The sequence below is a fragment of the Neomonachus schauinslandi genome, chromosome 14 (assembly GCF_002201575.2).
Source record: "Neomonachus schauinslandi chromosome 14, ASM220157v2, whole genome shotgun sequence".
NCBI classification, from domain to species: Eukaryota; Metazoa; Chordata; class Mammalia; order Carnivora; family Phocidae; genus Neomonachus; species Neomonachus schauinslandi.
Genome location: NC_058416.1, coordinates 56323577 through 56344769, shown reverse-complemented (window position 1 = coordinate 56344769; position 21193 = coordinate 56323577). Strand labels below are relative to the sequence as shown.

At 38.4% G+C, this 21193-nt stretch overlaps 1 protein-coding gene across 1 annotated transcript in view; it reads right to left on the bottom strand.

Moving 5' to 3' along the window:
• Positions 1-276: 276 nt before the first annotated feature.
• The window catches only part of ARHGAP28 (Rho GTPase activating protein 28), a 215243-nt gene continuing 194326 nt past the window's right edge, over positions 277-21193 (bottom strand). Inside the window, exons 15-18 of the mRNA XM_021686183.2 lie at positions 14917-14973; positions 13004-13128; positions 2507-2571; positions 277-371 (exon numbers count right to left, since the gene is read on the bottom strand). Of these exons, the coding sequence (XP_021541858.2) occupies positions 277-371; positions 2507-2571; positions 13004-13128; positions 14917-14973 (342 nt within the window). The remainder of the gene's footprint in view (positions 372-2506; positions 2572-13003; positions 13129-14916; positions 14974-21193) is intronic.

The window sequence follows — 21193 nt, the reverse complement described above, 5'->3', positions numbered from 1 at the left end:
ATTAGAGTTCCATATGCTAGATTGGCCTTTCTTCTGGAACAATCACAGCATCTTTCCTTCACCATTATCAAGGAACCATAGGAGAATGCCTCAGCTCAGTCAACCAGCTCCTCCTTCACAGTTCATGTTGACAATGCTGGGAGACACCACTTGGGCTGAGAAACACCAAGAGGGTTATTGGAATAAACATGTCAAAAACAGTCTTGTTATTTTCCCTACCAAATGTAGAATCTTCTTGGCATACAATACATGATAGCTGCCATCTTGGGGGTTATTTCAAAAACTTGGTTGGGGTTTAATCACCCACTCTGCTTGAGGATTTACATGATATACATCCAATATATAAGCATCTGGATCCAAGCAATGCTGCCCTAAAGGAAAGAGAAAATCAGAGAATGTTTCTGAGAGTGCACACTTCTATGTGTGCACGTGCGTGTTGGTAAGGTTCGAATAAAGCCAAGATAGTTCTCTCAGCCAAAAGTAAGTAGATAACATCTTAAAGGTTCTTTAGCAAAGCCAGTCTGCCTGCCTGCCTTATTCCTTCCCTTCTTTGTTTCTTTCTGACTGTGAAATATTCCAAATAAATCACATGTAAAATTGTGGAAAAAACAGACATACCAACTATAGAAAAATTGTTCCCTAGACTCACCACATCAATTAGGAAAATATGGCAAGAACCTGTCTAAGGTATAAACTGATCATTTATATAATAATACATGTCCTCTAATGGTTTTGCAGACAGTAACTTGACCAGGGCTAGAAAAGATTAAAATCAAGTTCATTTTAGGAATGGTCATTTTGTTTCTTTACTACGGATGCAATGCCCACAGGCAAGAAATCTAGAAATGATAACAAAAAGATCATTCCATGAGGCAAATACATTTGAAAATCTTTATGTACAGTGTGTTTGAAATGTATACCAAAGTCTCAAACAAAACTACCAATATTTGATTGCTTGCTTCATTCATTCATTCATTTATCAAATATTTCTTGAGCATTATTATATGCCAGGCACTATTCCAGGGGCTAGGGCTACAGAAATGCATCAGGTAGTCAAAAATAGTTGCCCTCAGGGCACTTACATTCCCAAAGTGGTAAAAGACAACCAGCAAATAAGCAAGTATAATATAAATTAAATCTAGTGGTGACAAGAACATGAGAGAACAACAAAGCTGGGAAGGCACACCTAGAGAAGGTGAGATCCTGGAAGGTCTCTTTGAGAAGGTGACACAGTGGCAAACACCTGCAAGAGGTGAGGGAATGAGAAGTGAACACTCTAAAGGAGAGCATTCTGGGAAAAAGAGTAAATGCAAAGGCTCCAAGGCAAATGTGCCTGGCGACTGGATCTGCAAGGTTGGTGCTCCAAGTGGAAGTCTCGATATAATTTGAGAGGCATCTGCATTCAGGTATATTTAAAGCAATGAGATGGACTGAGCTCACCAAGGAAGATACTTGCAGAAAGAGTTCTGAGGCTTGACCCCACAGTTTTCCATGTTGAAGGTTGAGAGGATGAGAAGTAGCAGGCAAAAGAGACTCAGGAGCTGCCAGTGAAGCGGAACAAAACCCAGAAGCTTAGGTTGTCCTTGAAACCAGGTGAAAAGTATGTTTTCAAAGAAGGGAAAGATCAACTCAGGCAGTTATCAAGACAGAACGAATGACTGGATTTCACAACATAAGAGTTCTCTGGTGGCCTCAACAAGAGCAATTTTGGTGAAGTGTTGCAGGGTAATGCTTGACTGGAGTGGTTTCAAGAGAGAACAAGAGGAAAAAATTGGAGGACAGAAAATGGATTCAAGGAGTTTTTGCTGTAAAGCAGAACACAGGAACGAAGTAAGCTTGAAGGGGGTCAAGAGAGAGTTTTGTGAAGATGACAGAAATTACCAAAAATGTTTATGTAGTTGGAAATGATGCAGTTGGGAGTGAAAAGCTGATGGCGCAGGAGAGAATGGGGGGCTGGAGCAAGGCCCTGAGTGGCAGGCGGGAACACGAAGTGAGGCACATGTGGAGGTGCTGGTCATTAAGTGGGAGTTGGGGTGGTTCATCCAGACTGTGTGGAGGGCAAGCAGAAGACCTGAAGGGGAAGGCAGGATACAGACGCAAGCAGAGGCAATTTCCATTTGATTCCTTTTTGTTCCCCCTCGGGAAATAGGAAGAATGAACCTGGGCTGAGGGTGAAATCAGGGAAGTTAAACAAAAAAGGTGTCACAATGTCAACGTTCCATGATGTTCTCTGTTTTGCAGGGATCTCCAGGAAAGACTTTCCAACCCTGAGGCACACTTGAAAGACCCAAAAGTCTACTCCATATCAACTAAAATATTTACAATTAAATTTTGAAAGTATTTTAGGAAATTCATACAACTGTTCTCACATGAGATTAAAAATTCAGAAACTTACTGATGTTGAATTTATATTTAAGAAACTTGTAAAATATGCTTTTACAACAATAGCATATTTTTTTTTAGAGTGCTCAGAATTTAGGAGTAAAAACCATTAGAGAATACTTACCTATATTTCCTCCAATTTCATATAACCGTTGATTCTGAATCTTAATGCATTCTGATGAACCATGACTGAAAAAAAAGAAAGCAATGTAATTTAACCTTCTTCCATGATCTGAGGTAAATATGCGGATTAAATAACCATGGCAACAAACAATTCCTTCTGCCTTGAATGAAATATACCCACAAATCATTATTATGATTAAAGTTATGATAAAAAACAATTTTATTTGTTTGACACAGCCAAGCATCCAAGGCACAGTGACGATGGGACTATTCCAAACCAAGATGGACACTGCTGTGCCCTACAGCAACCTGGAGCCCATTCTATCCACAACTGTCAGCTTCATTTAAGAGCTGACTGTTACAGACACACCAAGGTTGGTGAAGGAGCAGCTGGATGTTTAATATTGCCTTGTCATTGGTCACATTACTCTCAGTTCAAAAGAAGTCAGGTTTCATTTCTTTTTTTGCCAAAAATTGAATGGGATTCTCTCCTCTGTCCATGCCATGTTTCTAAACTTGCCTAAAGCTTTTCAAACTGCTTAATGTTGACTTCATTGCATGTTTCTGCTCTATAGTGAAAGCAAGTCAGAGAAAATAATTGCCCAATTGCATTTTTCCACCCCCGTCTAGAATGTTGCGGTAGAGGAGTGGCTGATCTTCATCCCACCTGAGGAATAACTTTCAGCTTAGTTACTTCAAAAAGATTGACCTCAGCTCTTTGTGAGGAAGAAAGATGTGTGACCTATTTTGTTTGTTTAATTAAACATTTTGAGATCATTGTAGATTTGCTCAATTTTAAGAAATTGCACAGATAGATCTTGCAAAGTTCTAGTGTGCTGTCACAACCAGAATGTCAACATTGATTCAGTCAAGATACAGAACATTTCCATCACCAATAGATCCCCTTTGTTTCCCTTTTATAGCCCACTCACCTCCCTCTCTGTCCTCCTTCCCATCTCCATCCCTTATCCCTGGTAACCTCTACTCTATTCCACATTTTCTAGAAGTTTGTTGTTTCAAAAATGTTATATAAATGGAAACACAGAGTATAGAACTTTTTATATTGGCTTTTTTTTCAATCACCATAAATCGCTGGAGATTCATCCAAGGTGTTGCATTTTATTGCTGAGTAGCACACCATGGTATGGATGTGCCAGTTTGTTATTTACCTGTTGGAGAACATCTGTTGGGTTTTTTTTTCCAGATTTTACTATTATAAATGAAGTTGCTATAAGCATTTGTATACAGGTTTTTGTGTGAATATAATCTTCATCTCTTTGGGATATATGCCCATGGGGTACCTGGCTAGCTCAGTCCATGCAGCATGGGACTCTTGATCTCAGAGTTCTGAGTTCAAGCCCCACACTGGGTGCAGGCATTACTTAAAAGAAAAAAATGCCCAAGAGTGTGAAAACTGGGTCGCATGGCAGTTGCGTAGTTTTATGAGGAACTGCCAAACCGTTTTACATAATGACTATACCCACCACCAATGTATGAGTGATCCCAAGATCTCTGTATCTTTGCCAGTATTTGGTGTCGTCACTATTATTTATATTAGCCATTCTCAAAGATGTTTAATGATGCCACTGTGGCTTTGCATTTCCCTAATGGTTAAAGATACTGAACATCTTTTCATGTGCATATGTATCTGTATATCCTCTGTAGTGAAATGTATGTTCATGTCTTTTGCTCATCTTTATTTTTTATTTAATTTTATTTTTATAAGATTTTGTTTATTTGACAGAGAGAGAGAGAGAGAAAGCACAAGCAGAGGGAGTGGCGGGCAGAGGGAGAGGGAGAGGGAGAGGGAGAAGCAGGCTCCCTGCTGAACAAGGAGCCTGATGCAGGGCTCCATCCCAGGACTCTGGGATCATGACCTGAGCCGAAGGAAGACAATTAACTGACTGAGCCACCCAGGCACCCCTTGCTCATTTTTAAATTGGACTGCTTTTTTCTTATTGTTGAATATTGAGTTTTCTTCATATATTCTAGATACTCATCATTTGCTGGATATGAGGTTTGTAAGTGTATTTGTCTTTTCATCCTTTTCATTGAGTCAGTATATAACTTTTCAATCTTGATAATACCCAATTTATCAATTTTTACCTCTTATGGATCATGCTTTTTTTTAAAAAAAAAGATTTATTTATTTATTTTAGAGAAAGAGAGAAAGCATGGAGGAAGGGGCAGAGGGAAAGAATCTTAAGCAGACTCCCCGCTGAGTATGGAGCCCAACACAGGGCTTGAACTCAGGACCCCAAGATTATGACCTGAGCTGAAATCAAGAGTTGGTCACTCAACTGACTGAACCACCCAGCCACCCCTGGATCATGCTTTTGATGTCATCACAGACATCAAAAGGAGAAATCCTTAAATCTGTGATCCATTGTGGGTTTTTTTTTTTTTTTTGGTCTATAGATGTCCAACTGCTAGAGCACCATTTATCATTTGTTTAAAAAGCTGTCTTTCATCCATTGAATTGCTTTTGTACTTTTGTCAAAAATCAGTTATTTGAGGGGCGCCTGGGTGGCTCAGTTTGTTAGCTGTCTAACTCTTGATTTCGGGTCAGGTCATGATCTCAGGGTTGTGAGATTGAGCCCCGCATCCGGCTCCGTGTTCAGCAGGGAGTCTGCTTGGGATTCCCTCCCTCTCCCTCTGCCCCTCCCCCCTTCTCTCTAAAATAAATAAATAAATCTTTAAAAATTTCAGTTATTAGAATGGTCAAATTCATAGAGACAGAAAGTAGAAGAGTGGTTATACGAGTGGCTGGGGGAGGAAGAAATGAGGAGTTATTGTTTACTGGGGACAGAGTCTGAGTATGGAATGATAAAATCTCTCTGGAGATGGATGGTGGTGGTGGTAATGATTATACAATAATGTGAATGTACTTAATACCACTGAACTGTAAATTTAAAATGATAAACTTTGTTATGGGCAATTTTTTCTTCCTCTACAATCAATCTTTCTTTCTTCCTTTCTTTCTTCTTTCTTTCTCTTTTTGTCTTATTGCAAGGCTTAATCTTCTAATAGTATTTTGAATAAAAGTAGTGTTCTTGATCTTGGAAGGAAAGTATTCAATCTTTCATCGTTAAGTACAATGTTAGTTGTAGGTGGTCTTTATCAAGTTGAGGAAGTTCTTCCCCTTTCCTAGTTCACTGAGGGTTTTAATCATGAATGGGTATTGAATTTTGTCAAATGCTTCTTCTATATCAATTAACATGATCATATGATATTTCTCCAATCCAATGGTGGATTGCACTAATTTCTAAATGTTGAGCCAAACTTGCATACCTGAAATGAATCCCATTTGGTCACTGTAATTCCTTTAATATATGTTGGATTAGATTTGCTGATTTTTTTTGAGGACTTCTGTCTCTAAGTTCATGAGAGATACTAGTCTTCAGTGTTTGTTTGGTGTCCAGTCAATACTAATTTCATAACATGAGTTAGGTAGTGGCCCTTCCTCTTCTACTTTCTGATAAAAGAATGTGCTAAATTGGTGTTCATTCTTTAAACATTTGCTAGAATTCTCCAGTGAAACCATCTGGGCTTGAAGCTTTCTCTTTTGGGAAACTTTTAAAGATTCAATTTCCTTAAGGGCTACAAAACTATTTCATCTTGGTTGTCTTTTGGTAATTTGTGATTTTTGAGGAACTGGTCCATTTCTTCTAAGATTTTGATTTTGAGTATATAGTTTGTTCACAGTATTTCATTATCCTTTTAAGGGAAGCATTATATACAGTGATATTTCCTATTTTATTCTTAATATTGGTGATTTCATTTTTGTTAGTCTTTCTAGAAGTTTATCAATTTTATTGTTTTTAAAAAGAACCAGCTTTTTGTTTCACTGATCTCTATCATTTTTGTTTTCAATTTCACTGATTTCTGTTCTTCTATCATTTCCTTCATTCTGCTTGCTTATTTTGGTTACTTTTCCAGTTTCTAGAGGTAGAAATTTACTTGCTCTGAGATCTTGCCCTCTTTTTAGATGTAAACATTTATTGCTGTAAATTTTTCTCTCAGTATGGCTTTAGCTGCACTGTACAAAATTTGTTAAGTTGCAGTTTTATTTTCATTCTATGTACTTTTAACAATTTCCTTTAATACTTCCTCTTTGACCCATGGATTATTCAGAAGTGTGTGGTTTAATTTTCAAGTATTTAGAAATTATCATGTTGTCTTGCTGTTATTAACATCTAGTTTGATTACTTTATGGTCAGAAAAGATATTCTGTATGATTTCAATTATTTTGAATTCATTAAAATTTGTTTTATGGCCCAGGATATGGTTTATCTCTTATGATTATATCTTGACTTATTTACAGTGTTTTTTCATATACTGCTTTGTATGGTTTTCTTTGTGGTTTCTTTGGCATTGCAATAACATATGTAACTTATCATGGACTATTGGGATTGATGTTTTACTATTTTGAGTAATGTGTAGAAACCTATTCCCATCAGTTCTCTTTACTCTCATACTTTTAAAAATAAATATCTAATTCTATTTATTCTTAGTTCTTTAAATTAAAAATAACATAAGTTAAATGAAGAGGACTGCTGATTCACATATGGATTTCATTTTTAAAACAAAGATAATCCTAATATTCTAGCATAACTAAACCTTATCTATTTTACTTTGAAATTGTTATTTACCATTAATAAGTAGTAGTTCTCCCAACTGGTAAAACTCTGACAAATGTTAAAAATGAATTTAATTTTAGAACTCTTTTATGATTCAGAGAACAATTGTGAAAATAGTATAGACAGTTTCCATATTCCCCACAACCCTGTTCCCCTATTATTAACTTCTAACATGAATATGGTACATTTGTCACAACTAATGAATACTAATACATTATTATTAACCAAGGTTCATACTTTATTCAGATGTTCCTGGTTTTTACACAGCCATCTGTGTTCTGTTCCCGGGACCCATCCAGAATATTGCAGTATATTCAGTAATTATAATTGGTTGAATAGGGTCCCTTCCAAAACTCACGTCTGCCTAGATGTTCAGAATCTGACTTTATTTGAATACAGGGTTATTTGCAGATGTAAGCAGTTAAGAATCTAGAGACGAAATCATCCTGGATGCAGGGGATCCCTTCAAATCCAGTGAATCCTTGAAAGAAGGGGAGAAAATACAGAGAAACACAAAGAGAATGTGAAGATGGAGAGATTGGAGTGATAACATCTACAAACCATGGAATGCCAAGGATGTTGGCAACCACTAGAAGCTAGGAGAGGGGCATGGGAGAGCTTCTCCCTCACAGCCTCCAGAAGGAACCAACCCTGCTGACACATTTCTTTCAGATTCCTGGTCTTCTGAATTGAGAGAATACATTTCTGTTGTTTTAAGCCACCTAGTTTGAGGTAATTTGTTATGGAAATACTGGGAAACTAATATATAGTCATGTCTCATCAGGTCTCTTCCTCTTGACTGTGACCGTTACTTACACTTGCCTTGTTCTTGATGTCTTTGACAGTTTTGAGGAGGACTCATCAGGTATTTTGTAGAATATTTCCAAACTGGGATTTGTCTGATTTTTTCTCACCTTTGGCAAGAGTTATGTGTTCTTGGGAAGAAAGTGACAGAAGTGCCATTTTCGTCATTTTTTATCAGGGCTACATATTATCAGTGTGACTTTATCATTGTTGATGTTACTCATCTGCTGAGGTCAGATTTCATGACTATGAAGTTATTCTTTTCCCCCCTTTACATACTCCAGTCTTTGGAGAGAAGTCACTATGCAGACAATAAGGAGGGCTGAGCCTCAACCCTTTCAAAATATGTCTTGGGGCACTTGGGTGGCTCAGGAGGTTGAGCGTCCAACTCTTTGATTTCAGCTCACATCATGTTCTTGGGGTCATGGGATGGAGCCCTGCTTTCGGCTCCTCACTCAGCAGGGAGTCTGCTTGAGATTCTCACTCTCCCTCTCCTTCTGTTCCTACCCCCTCCCCCACTCTCTCTCTCTAAAATAAATAAATAAATCTTTTAAAAGAAAGGAAGAAAGTAAGCTGTCTTAAATGTGTCCTCAACATACACTGAGCACCATATCCAGTGGTGCAATTTTTGCTTCAACCATCAAGTATGATTTAAGAAATGCATAAAGGGGGGCGTCTGGGTGGCTCAGTTGTTAAGCATCTGCCTTCGGCTCAGGTCATGATCCCAGGGTCCTGGGATCGAGCCCCACATCAGGCTCCCTGCTCCGCGGGAAGCCTGCTTCTCCCTCTCCCACTCCCCCTGCTTGTGTTCCCTCTCTCGCTGTGTCTCTGTCAAATAAATAAAATCTTCAAAAAAAAAATGCATAAGGAGTAGGATAATCTATTACAGTTACTACTATTTTTTACCCATTCTGATGTTCTCTTTTCCCTTCTGATGTTTCAAGCCTTTGTTATCATTTTCTTTCTATTTAGAGAACTTCCTTTATCCATTCTTTATGGGTAAATTTGCTAGCAACAAAATTCCTTAGTTTTGCCTCACCGAAGAATGTCTTTGTTTCCCCTTCATTCTGGAAAGATATTTTTTGCAGGACAGTTCCTTTCTTTCAGTACTTGGAAAGATGTTATGCCACTTCCATCTGGCCTCCAGGGTTTCATTTTTTTTTTTTTTTTTTAAGATTTTTAAGTTTTTATTTATTTGACAGAGAGAGAGACAGCGAGAGAGGAAACACAAGCAGGGGGAGTGGGAGAGGGAGAGGCAGGCCTCCAGCTGAGCAGGGATCCCAGGACCCTGGGATCATGACCTGAGCGGAAGGCAGACGCTTAATGACTGAGCCACCCAGGCACCCCGCCTCCAGGGTTTCAAATGAGAAATGAGAAATCTGCTATAATTAGAATTGGTGTTCCCTATAAGAAAGGCATTACTTTGCTCTGGATGCTTTCAAGGTTTGTTTTTTTGTCTTTAATTTTTACAAGTTTCATTACATTGTTTTGGAAGGGATTTCTTTGGTTTGTCCTGTTTGGGTTCACTTAGTTTCTTAAATATGTAGGTTTATACCTTTTGCTAATTTGGAAAGTTTTCAGTCATTATTTATTCAAATACTTTTTCAGTTCCTCTCTGTTTTCTCTATTTTTGGTACTGCAATGATGCAAATGTTAGCTCTCTTGCTACAGTCCCTGGATCCCTGAGGCTATATTCACTTTTTTGGGTCTGTCTTCTTTCTGTTGTTCAGAATAATGCTACTGATATTCCTCAAATTTACTGATTATATCCTCTGTCATCTCCATTCTAATATTGAGCCCATTTAGTGAGTTTCAGTTATTCTATCTTTCAGTTCCATAATTTTCTTTCATTCATTTTTATAACTTCTATTTGTTTGCTGAGATTTTCTATTTTTTCGTTTCAAGAGAATTCATAACTGCTTGTTGAAGCATGTGTGTGATGGCTGCTGTAAAATCCTTGTCAGATAATTCTAACAGCTGATTCAATTTAGCGCTGGCATTTCTCAATTGTTTTTTCTCATTCCTGTTGTGATTTTCCTGGTTTTAGGTATAATGAATGATTTTGTATCATACTGCAGACACTTTGGATATTATGAGACTCTGGATCTTATTTAATCATCATTTTTTGGCAGCCATTGTTCCTGTTGAAGTTTAGCACAAGGGCTGAGCGGGTGGGTATGTTCAGCTTTTTGCTGAGCCCCACTGACACCTGCCCAGTGAAAGTGGGACACCAACTGGCACTGCTTTGCTGCCTCTGATTGAGGTTGTAAGATTAGCCCCTGCTGGGCTCTGCTGGCCGCAGGGAGAGGCAACAGAAGGTAGACTCTTGCTGCTTTGTTGCTGTTGGGTGGGGGTAAAGCTCAGCTCTTCAAGGGACCTTCCTGACTCTGGGGCAGGTGGTGGGGGGTAGGGGGGTGGTGTGTGTGAAGCTGGTCAGTAACTGTCTGCTCTGCACTGATTTGTTAGAGGTCTCACTGCTGCTGGGTGGAGGAGACTCAGCTAGAGGCAGGACCCTGTTGACACTGTTGTGGTTGGGAACCGGATCACCACCTGATTCTGTCGGGTGGGGCATATACATCAGTTGCCTGCTTGGTCCCACTGAAAATACAGGTGTAGTGGTGTGCTTTTTCTGTTGGTGTTTGGTTGGAGTAGGGCAGATATTACCAAAATGGTTTTTTGTGGTTAGGCCACCTTCTCTCCAGTCCTTTGGCTGCGGAACAGGATCTCCTTCTTGGAGCTCATTATTGTGTGTGCCTGTGCCAGGCTGAAGGTTCCTACAGCACCCTACCTGGACATATGGGAGGCAATAAGGAAATCCAGGCATTCACCACCACGTTGTTTCACAGGCCCCATGTCCCTAGGCAGTCTGCACTCGGCTCTTTACCTTTCAGTCTTCCTATGCTTGTCATTGTGTTATGTCCAAGGGTTTTTAGTCAGAAGAGGGAGAACCTGGGAGGAATGGGACTTCTCTCCCCCCCGCTTTTTTTTTTACTTAAACAGAAGAGGTGGTTAGTAGTCAGAAAATAAGCCTCTAGTGAAACAGGCAAAAATGGGCCAGTTTACAACTAAACTGAAATTGGCCACGGTTCTAACGAGTGAAGAAAATGGACTGAACATCTTTTGAAGTTCATACAAAGGATTTGCATCTATCTATAGTCACTGATTCTAATTTATTTTTATTAGAACATTTTCATTCTACAAAAGGTCTACATGAGAATCCAGGGGCAGTTTTGTCACGCATGTGACTAGCCATCTATTGGATGTTCGCATCCCCCGAGTGGAATTTCAAGTCTCTCTATTACTGCCTAGCAGTTACTACTTACAGTGTTCTAGCAACAGAGAGAAGTACGTTTTCTGGGCTCCTGCTGGACTGTCTACTCTTCTTTTCTTTTTTATATATGCTTATAAATACACACATATATATATGCATATGTATATGGAGAGAGAGAGAACATACAAAACATGCACACATCATAAGAATACTTGAAGAATTTTCACAAAGCGAACATACCACGTAACCAGCCCCCATAATCTAAAACAGGAACGTCTCCAAAGCCACTGTCAAGGCTTCTTAGTCACCAACCCTTCCACCCTCACAGAAAGCCACTGTTCTGGCTTCTAACACCATAGATTACTTTTATTGGCTACTCTTGTTTTTTTAAATTGAAATATTTTCATTGAGATAGTGGTAGATTCATATGTAGTTTTAAGAAATAATACAGAAAAATTCCTCATACTCTTTGCCCACTTCTCCCCAAATGGTAACATTTTATACAAATATAGTATAAAGTCCCAGCATACTGACATTGCTATGATCCACCTATCCTATTCAAATTTCCCACTTTACTTGTACTCATTTGTGTGTGTGTGTGTGTGTTAAGTTCAATACAGTTACCACCAGAGTCAAGATATGGAGCAACTCCAACACTGTCAGATCCTTGTGTTGCCCTTTTATGACCATACCCATCTCCCTCCCATGATCTCCTCTCCCCAACTCCCAGCAACTACTAACCTACCCCTCATTTCTAAAATTTTGTCATTTCAAAATGTTATATAAATGGAGTCTTATGGTATGTAATCTTCCGCAATTGGCTTTTTTCTCCCCCTCAACATGAGTACTCCTTTTTAACATGATTGGAAAGCTTCTCTTTAGAAATTTCCATCAGTTTTGGGGCACCTGGGTGGCTCAGTTAAGTGTCCAACACTTGATTTTAGCTCAGGTTATGATCTCAGGGTTGTGAGATCAAGCCCCACGTTGGGCTCTGTGCTCAGCACAGAGTCTGCTTAAGATTCTCTGCCTCTCCCTCTGCCCTTCCCAATCTCCCCGCTTGCTCTCACTCTCTTCTCTAACAACAACAACAAAAAGAATAAAAAGAATATCCACAAGTTTTACTAGAGACCATCAAGCTGTACCTCCTCTCTAATGGATGGATTTAAACTAGTGCCTCTCATGCTTCTCATCTTTTAAAAACCTTAGGGCAAATGTTTATCCTTGAATAAGCATGCCTATAGAAAAATCACCCTGATTAATGCTGCTTCAAGGTGACTTACGGGAGATGAGCAAAAGGATTTCTTTTTGTAAATAAAATTCTGATCCCAAGATTTATTAGTATTATGTTTTAAGGAAAACAATGGCTATGATGTCCATTTACTATATAAACTTTATCTGATCTAGGCATGTTGAAGCTCAATGAAGCCTGGAATGGTATTCCAGGTAGCTCTAAAACTAACTTGCTATATTTTTTATTCTAATAAAAGGTAAAACTCATGTAGTAAATGAAACCACCAAGATAGAAGATATCTATTAAGAATCCCATTTGTAGAAATTTCTTAAAAACAAACAAACAAAAAAACCAGAACACTTCTGTTATCAATAATTCTATGGTCTACTTAATCTCTTTCTCTACTTTTGACTTACTCTATTGGTAAAGTCCCCAAAGTAACAGGTTCTAATTTTCCAAAAAGGTCAAGTTTGTAAATGCCTGGAAAGTCACTCATCTTTATGATAAAACATCACCTTCCTTGTACAGAGACCTATATTCACTTTTACTCACCTGTTCTCATATTGAAATTTTGCCAGTATGTCTTTGGCCTTGGTGTGACTAGTGAGCTGAATGGCCATGGACACCTTAGAGAGAAGTGGAGCATGGACCCTTATGACTCCTTCCGGCACGTCAGACTGCCAATGAGGAAAAATTTAGTACATTCTGTCAAACTAGGATGAATATCACTTTAATGACTGCATTTAAGAGATATGAAAATCAGTGGCAGTGTGAATTAGGAAAACATGTGAATGTGACCAGTATTTAACCAGAATGAAACACTGCTTTCTTTTTAACAGGAGATTCACTAAACTTAACCTGGGATTTTACTCTTGTTACACACTTAAGGCCTTGCTATAGTGCCTTAAAGTGAGAGAAGTAACACTAGGTTATGACAAAATCTCATGCTTCTATCAGTTCATTTCCTTGAACTGTGCCCTAAATAAGCTTACTTTAAGCAGAATTCTGTATTTCAGTATATTTTAAGATCAACCTTCTGGAAAATTTGAGAAACAATTAGAAAATACAGCTTTTTAAATATCATTTTTCTTTAGTTAATAACAATGATTGGAGACCCAAGTTGAATTCCATCAATGAGCACTTAAAACTTGATCCCTCAAAGTATGTGATAATACTCTGATGAGCAGTGTATGGACTGTTTCAGTATCTCTGCTTTCATAGGACAAGACTGGCCTGCAGACCTACCATGGAGCTCCTGTTAAGTGAAATAATCAATGAATGGCATGTTCTAACAGAAATTTCTGTTTTGTCAGGATTGACTGGAAAATTCCTTTTGTTTCCAAATTTTGAATATTTTTAAAATTCATTATCTATCTAGATATGAATAAAATAAATTTCTATCTGAGGATCTGGCTAACTCCTCAGGTAATCATTTTAAATTGGAACATTCTCAAAGGATGGCATGGTTGATATAGAAGGTTTAAGTTGAATTGACTCAATACATACCCTAAAAGGAATACATTATGGGTTGAACTGTGTCCCCGCAAAAGATATTTGAAGTCCTAACCCCCAGTAGCTGAGAATATAACCGTATTTGGAAATAGGGTCATTGCAGTTGTAATTAGCTCAGATGAGGTTGTAATGGAATAGGGTGGATGTATATCCAATATGGCTACTGTTCTTATAAAAGAGACTCAGACACACACACTCAGTGTGTAAAGATGGAGGCAGAGATTGAAGTGATGTATCTACAAGCTAAGGAATATCAAGAATTGGTGGCACCACCAAAAGCTAGGAATGATGTCAAGAACAGATCCTTGTCTCACAGCCTTCAGAAGGAACGAACTAAGCAGATTCCTTGATTTCAGACTTTTAGCCTGCAGAGCTGTGAGAGAATAAATTTCTAATATTTTAACCTACCTAGTTTGTGGTAGGAAACTAAGAGAAAATATTTTAAAATAGGGTCAGTTATTATGGTACTTTTATACTATTACCAGTAAGAACCAGGAGAGCATGCCAGGGAATGGATGTTGAGGGTGATGGACCTTGGGGGGAGGCTGCAGGGTGTCGCATCATTGGAGCCAAGACTAAACTCCTAAAACACTGTTCTGGGTATTTCATGCCCTTCCTCTTCCAGCGCCACCCTCCCCCATCCCCACCCCAGAAACCTGTGTCAGATAAATTCTACCTTCCTGATGATATTACTGTACCTGTGATCATAACAATCACATTTTCCCTATAAATTCCTACAGTATTCATACTTGTGTACAGGCTGCCTAACCATATATTTTGAGTCATCAGTTAGTTGACTCTCTCCCTATACTATTCCTTCATGTGCCACATGAAATGTGTCCAGTATGAAGGATAGATCATGACCAAAATTATACATAGGCATGATAGACACAGCCAGAAAATACCATGTAGGGAGTTAATAAGAGAGGAAAGGAAATTATTTGTTTTCTTACCATTCTTCTCGAAGAGGGTGATTTTTGCAGTACCTTTGAAGTCTTGGGGCTTATAACCTAAAACAAAACACATTTAGTCCTCAGGATTAATGTTGGGAAAACAAGTACATGCTGCTCTTGGAAGTGTAAACTTCCAATCTTTATGGAAAACATTTTGGAAATATTTAAAATGACTAAACAATGTTACATCTGTAAGTTTATCCTACAAATATACTTCACTTGTGAGAAATAATGTATATACAAGTTTGTTCACTAGTGCATAAATCTTACTAGCAAAAGACTGACACAGTCTAACTGTTCAACAATATGGGATTGCTTACATAAATTACGATGCATCTATGGAATACCGTGCAAAAGAAGCAAAGAAGGCTTTGTTAATTGATAATGGAATAATGATATGGAATAATCACCATGATTTTTCAAGTCAGTAAAGCAAGACACAGGACAGTATTTCATGTATGTTACCATTCATGCAAAAGGGAAGAACACTATCAAGAGTTCAGGTCAGCTACACTCCATGGTGTTGCTGCCTCAGCATCCATTTTGTTTGGCCAAGCATCCTGCAGTGACCTTAAACTGACAGTAGACCCTCATGCAAGCCCCTGCCCTAGACATAAGCCCACAGAGTCTCGAGCAATTCGTGGAGTCCTGATATGACTTTCTTGTAACCTGCGTGATCAACAGTCTCTCCACCTCCCAGTGTTATCCCCTTGTGTGCCCCTTAGATAAGACCCCTGTGGAGCTCACCAAAAAAACACTCTTTTGGTTTGGATTGACCAATGTGGCCTTAGCCTGGGAACCCCAAATCATTGCACCAATGGACCTTAACAAAGAAATGTGCCCCAGGTTCTATGGCTCTGTCTGCATCCTGCCTTGACCTGCCCATATGGCTCCTTGAGGCATGCCGTGTACTTCCTCCAGAACCTGTGAATACTAAACTTTCCTATTTCAATTTCTCTTATGGTTTGGTGTTGAGCTGTGTGTGATTCACCATCCAGCACCCTGTGCTCCACATAACATGTTAATGTAACAAAGTCATAACAAACATACATTCATATTTGTTTGCATGTGCAGAATGCCTCTTTGGAAGTATATACATCTGCATGTTTTGGGGCACACCCACCCTATCATTGGTGATATTATTTATCTCCAGGAGGGGAGGGAAGTCAGAGGTGGCCAATTTTTATTCTAGTGTTTTGTACCTTTTGAACTTTGTAACCTGTTAATGAACTATTCTAATCAAAGTTAAGAGGTAAATACATGGTATAGTACAACAGAACTGAAGACTGTTTCTTCAACTTTAAGTATTTGCTTCCATGGTACTTATAAACTTTAAATTCTACTTTTTTCGTATCTCTAATGTTACAACCAAAAAATTAAAATAGCTGACATTCATATAGCATCATACAACTTACAAAAAGTGCTTTTACACATGGTAAGTGAGTTGATGCTAATGACAACTCTGTGAATTAGGTATCATTACCTTTCTCCCCAATTTATAATATAAGAAAATTGAGGCACAGAGAAAGATTTTAATTCGCTGAGGCTACTAGCCCAAAGGATGCAATCAGGGGAGTGTTTAAGTAAGAAAAATGGGGCACCTGGGTGACTCAGTCGGTTAAGCAGCCAACTCTTGATTTTGGCTCAGGTCATGATCTCAGCGTCCTGGCACTGAGCCCTGTGTCAGGCTCCATGCTCAGCAGGGAGTCTGCATGAGGATTCTCTCTCCCTCTGCCCCTCCCCTCACTCGTACTTTCTCTCTCTCCCTCTCCCTCTCTAAAATAAATAAATCAATCTTCGAACTTATACTTCTCCCATCTCTGCTCCCTAAGCTCAGTGCCAGGCTTGAAAATAACAGCCTGCATTCCTGGTACAGGTACAGGAAGGAGCAGAATGACTCATTCACAAAGAATTGTAATTCTTTGTTCTGACCTGGTTGGTGGCTCCCTAAAATACTGGTTCAGAAGGCTTGCTTCTATCTTGACTAACTTGGAACCTGACCAGTGCTAAAGTGGTATGATGGTGAAAACATTTATAGGCAAATATTTTAGTTATTGCTGCCTGATGCAGTGGGTAAGACTTGGAGAAAACAACAGACTAACTAAAAAGCTTGAGAGGCAAAGCTGGAAACTGAGATTCTTTGGGGAATAAGGGCGTTGAAAAGCTCCAAATATTCCTGAGAAACTAGAAAGCCACATGCATGCCAAGGGTTGTGCATGTGTTCAAAAAAGACCTGAAAATAACTTAGGCTGTCAATTTAAGCTGGCTGCCCTTTGTGCTCTATCCAGGCAGGAAGTGAAGGCTCAGGCAGAGTCATAAACTGTCTGGTTGAATGCTGAAGATGAACCCAAACAAACATACAGAGTTCATCTGCAAAGACTGGGAGTTTTTTGGTACAAAGTGTTTAAGAAAATCTCTGTGCAAACTTAGCTAACCACTAAGCTCATGGAGCAGAGACTTCTGTAGCCACACAAAACAATTCAAACTTTCCAAATTTAGCTCAGCAGAAAAGTAATTAAACAAACAAACAGCTACAACAAGCAGCAACAAACCCTAGAAGAGGGAGAAGAATCTTATTTCCAAAGTTGCCACATTGTAATATTTAAAATGTCCATTCTTCAGGGCACCTGGGTGGCTCAGTAAGCATCTGACTTCAGCTCAGGTCATGATCCCAGGGTCCTGGGATCCAGCCCCGCATTGGGATCGCTGCTCAGTGGGGAGCCTGCTTCTCCCTCTGCTGCTCCCCCTGCTTGTGCTCTCTCACTGTCTCTCTGTCAAATAAATACATAAAATCTTACAAAATAAATAAATAAATAAAATGTCCATTCTTCAACAACAACAAAAAATATGAGACAGGCAAAAAAAGGTCAAGAAAATATGGCCCATACACAGGGAAAAAGTAGTTTCAATAGTTCCAAAAGAAACTCCTGAAGGAAACCTAAACATTAAAGTTACTAGAAAAAGCCTTCAAGTAAGATATTTTAAAAATGTTCAAAGAACTAATGGAAACCATGTTTAAAGAACTAAAGAAAACCATGAGAATTAGATCTTACCAAATTAGGAATATCAAAAAAGAGACAAATTATAAAAAGGAATCAAAGGGAAATTCTGGACTGAAAAGTCCAACTGAAATGAAAAATCCACTAGAAGGGCTCAATAGCAGATTTGAGGCAGAAAAAAAATCAGTAATTTGAAGATAAACTGATTGAGATTATCCAGTCTGAAGAATAGGAAGAAAAAAGAATGAAGACAAATGAACAAAACCTAAAGGGAATTGTAGGACAATATCCAACATGAAATGCACCAACACATATATAATTAAGAGTTGCAGAAGAAGAGAAGAGAAAGGGACAGAGAGAATAGTTGAAGTAATAATGGCTGAAAACTCTAAATTTGCTGAAAATGTTGATCTACCTATTTAAAAAGCTCAACAAACTCCAAATAGGATAAACTGAAAGAGATCTACACCAAGATACATCATAATCAAATTGTCAAAAGACAAAGTATTACTTGAAAGCAGCAAGAGAAAAGCAACTCAGCATGCACAAGAGATTTTCAATAATAACAACTGATTCCCCAGCAGAAACCATGAAAGCCAGAAGACAATGGGATGACATATTCAAAGTGCTGAAAGAAAAAAAAAGCTGTCAAGCAAATTCTATTTGGCAAAACAATCTTTAAAAAATAAAGAAGAGGCCTTCTAGATGCCACCATGCCAGAGCTACCTGTGCCACCCAGTCATGGTGAACCCCTCCATGCTCTTCTGCTGTTGAGAAGTGAGCCCTTCAGCTATATTTCCTTTGAGCTGCTTGTGCACACAGTTCCAAAGACAGAAGAAAACATTCATGCTCTGAGCACTGGGGAGAAAAGATTAGGTTATAAAGTTCCTGCTTTCACAGATTATTTGGGGATTTATGTGCCAGGGCAGTGATTTCCCATGCCATAATTACACTGTTGGCAAGTCTATGGGGAGAAATCTGATGGTGAAAATTTCATCCTAAAGCATATGGGGTCTGGTATCTTGTCCATGGCAAATGCTGGACCCCAACACAAATGGTTCCCAGTTTTTCAACTGCAATGCCAAGACTGAGTGGTTGGATGGCAAGCATGTGGTCTTTGGCAAGGTGAAAGAGGGCATGAATACTGTGGAAGTCACAGAGCACTCTGGGTCCAAGAATGGCAAGACCAGCAAAGAGATCACCACTGCTGACTATAGGCAAATCTAATAAATTTGACTTACGTTTTCTCTTAACCACCAGAATATTCCTTCTGTAGCTCAGAAGAGCACCCCCTTATCCTCATCTGCTTAAAACAGCTTATCATCTCTGTGCTCTTCTTGCTGCAGTTCTTTGGGTTCCATAGTTTCCTTATTCCCCTCTAAGTGCAGCTGAATTAGAGTTACGTTTACGATTATTAAATAAAAACTAAACAACCAAAAAAATGAAGAAATTATGACATTCTAAGATAAGTTAAATGCACTCCTAGCAGAACTTCCCTATAAGAAATGTTAAAGATAGGGGCGCCTGGGTGGCTCAGTTGGTTAAGCGACTGCCTTCGGCTCAGGTCATGATCCTGGAGTCACAGGATTGGGTCCCGCATCGGGCTCCCTGCTCGGCAGGGAGTCTGCTTCTCCCTCTGACCCGCCTCCCTCTCATGCCCTCTGTCTCTCATTCTCTCTCTCTCAAATAAATACATAAAATCTTTTTAAAAAAGAAAGAAAGAAAGAAAGAAAGAAATGTTAAAGATAGTCCTTTAGGCTGAAATGAAGGGACACTAGACTAACTTGAATCCATATGAAATAACATCAGTAAAGATAACTACATAGGTAAATATAAAAAACAGCATTATGTATTTTTTGCAACTCCACCTTTTTTCCTATCTAACTTAAAAGGTAAGTGCATAAAGCAATAACTATAAATCTATGTTGATGGGCACATAATTTTTAAAGATGCAATTTGTGGCAATAACAGCATAAAGTAGGAGATATGGGGGTCTATAAATAGAGTTTTTATATACTATTGAATTGAAGGTGAAACTAATATGAACTAGATTGCGATATATTAAGATGTTCCTTGTAATCCTCAGGGCAACCACTAAGGAGATAATTAAAAAATGTGTAGTAAAAGAAACAACTGTTTCTTTCAACAAAAATATATAGTAAAATAATTAAAAGTGGTATACTAGAAAATACTCTACACAAATGAAGGCAGTAATGGAGGAATTGTGGAACAGAAATCATAGAGCAAAAGATATATCATAAGACATATAGCAAAAAAAAAAGAATTGAAGGAAGAAATAGACAATTCTGCAACAGCTAGAGATTTCAGTATTTCAATACCTCACTTTCAATAACAGAAGAACTAGGCAGAAAATCAGAGAGAAAACAGAAATCTTCATCTAGACATAACAGACATCTACAGAACACTAGCAACAGCAGAGGCCATTTGCATTAAGTACACACAGAACATTTTTCAGGGTAGACAATATGTTAGGCCACAAAATGAGTCTCAATTAATTTAAAAATATCAAAATAATATTGGGGCACTTGGGTGGGGCATCCAACTCTTGATTTCAGCTGAGGTCATGATCTCAGTTGTGAGATCGAGCCTGACATCGGGCTCCCTGCTCAGTGGGGAGTCTGCTTGAGATTCTTTCCCTATGCCCCTCCCCCATTCTCTGTAAAAATAAATCTTTAAGAAAAATTTAAGAAATCAAAATAATATAAAGTTTATTGGCCACTCACAATGGAATTAAATGAGAAATCAGCAACAGAAGTGAATCTGGGAAATTCACAATGTGTGGAAATTAAAACATACTCTTAAATAACGAATGGGTCAAAGGAAAATTAAAAAGTACTTTGAGATATGCAAAAATGCAACAAAACATACCAAAACGTATGGGACAGAGCAAAAGCAGTTCTCAGAGGAAAATTTATAGATGTAAACATTTACATTAAAAAAGAACGAACTCAAGTCAATAATCTAACCTTCTACATTAAGAAACTAAAGAAAAGGCCAACTAAACTCAAAACAAGCTTAACGAAATAAATAATAAAGATTAGAATTTTAATAAGGACTAAGAATAGGAAAACAAGAGAATCAATGAAACAAAAGTCGGCCTATCAAAAAATCAACAAAATTGACAACCCTTTAAGCTAGACTGAATACTGACTGTGAAAAAAGAATGAAGATTCAAATTATAAATCCAGAACATAAGTGGGGACATTACTACCAATCTTACAGAAATAAAAATAATTATAAGAGAACACCATGAACAA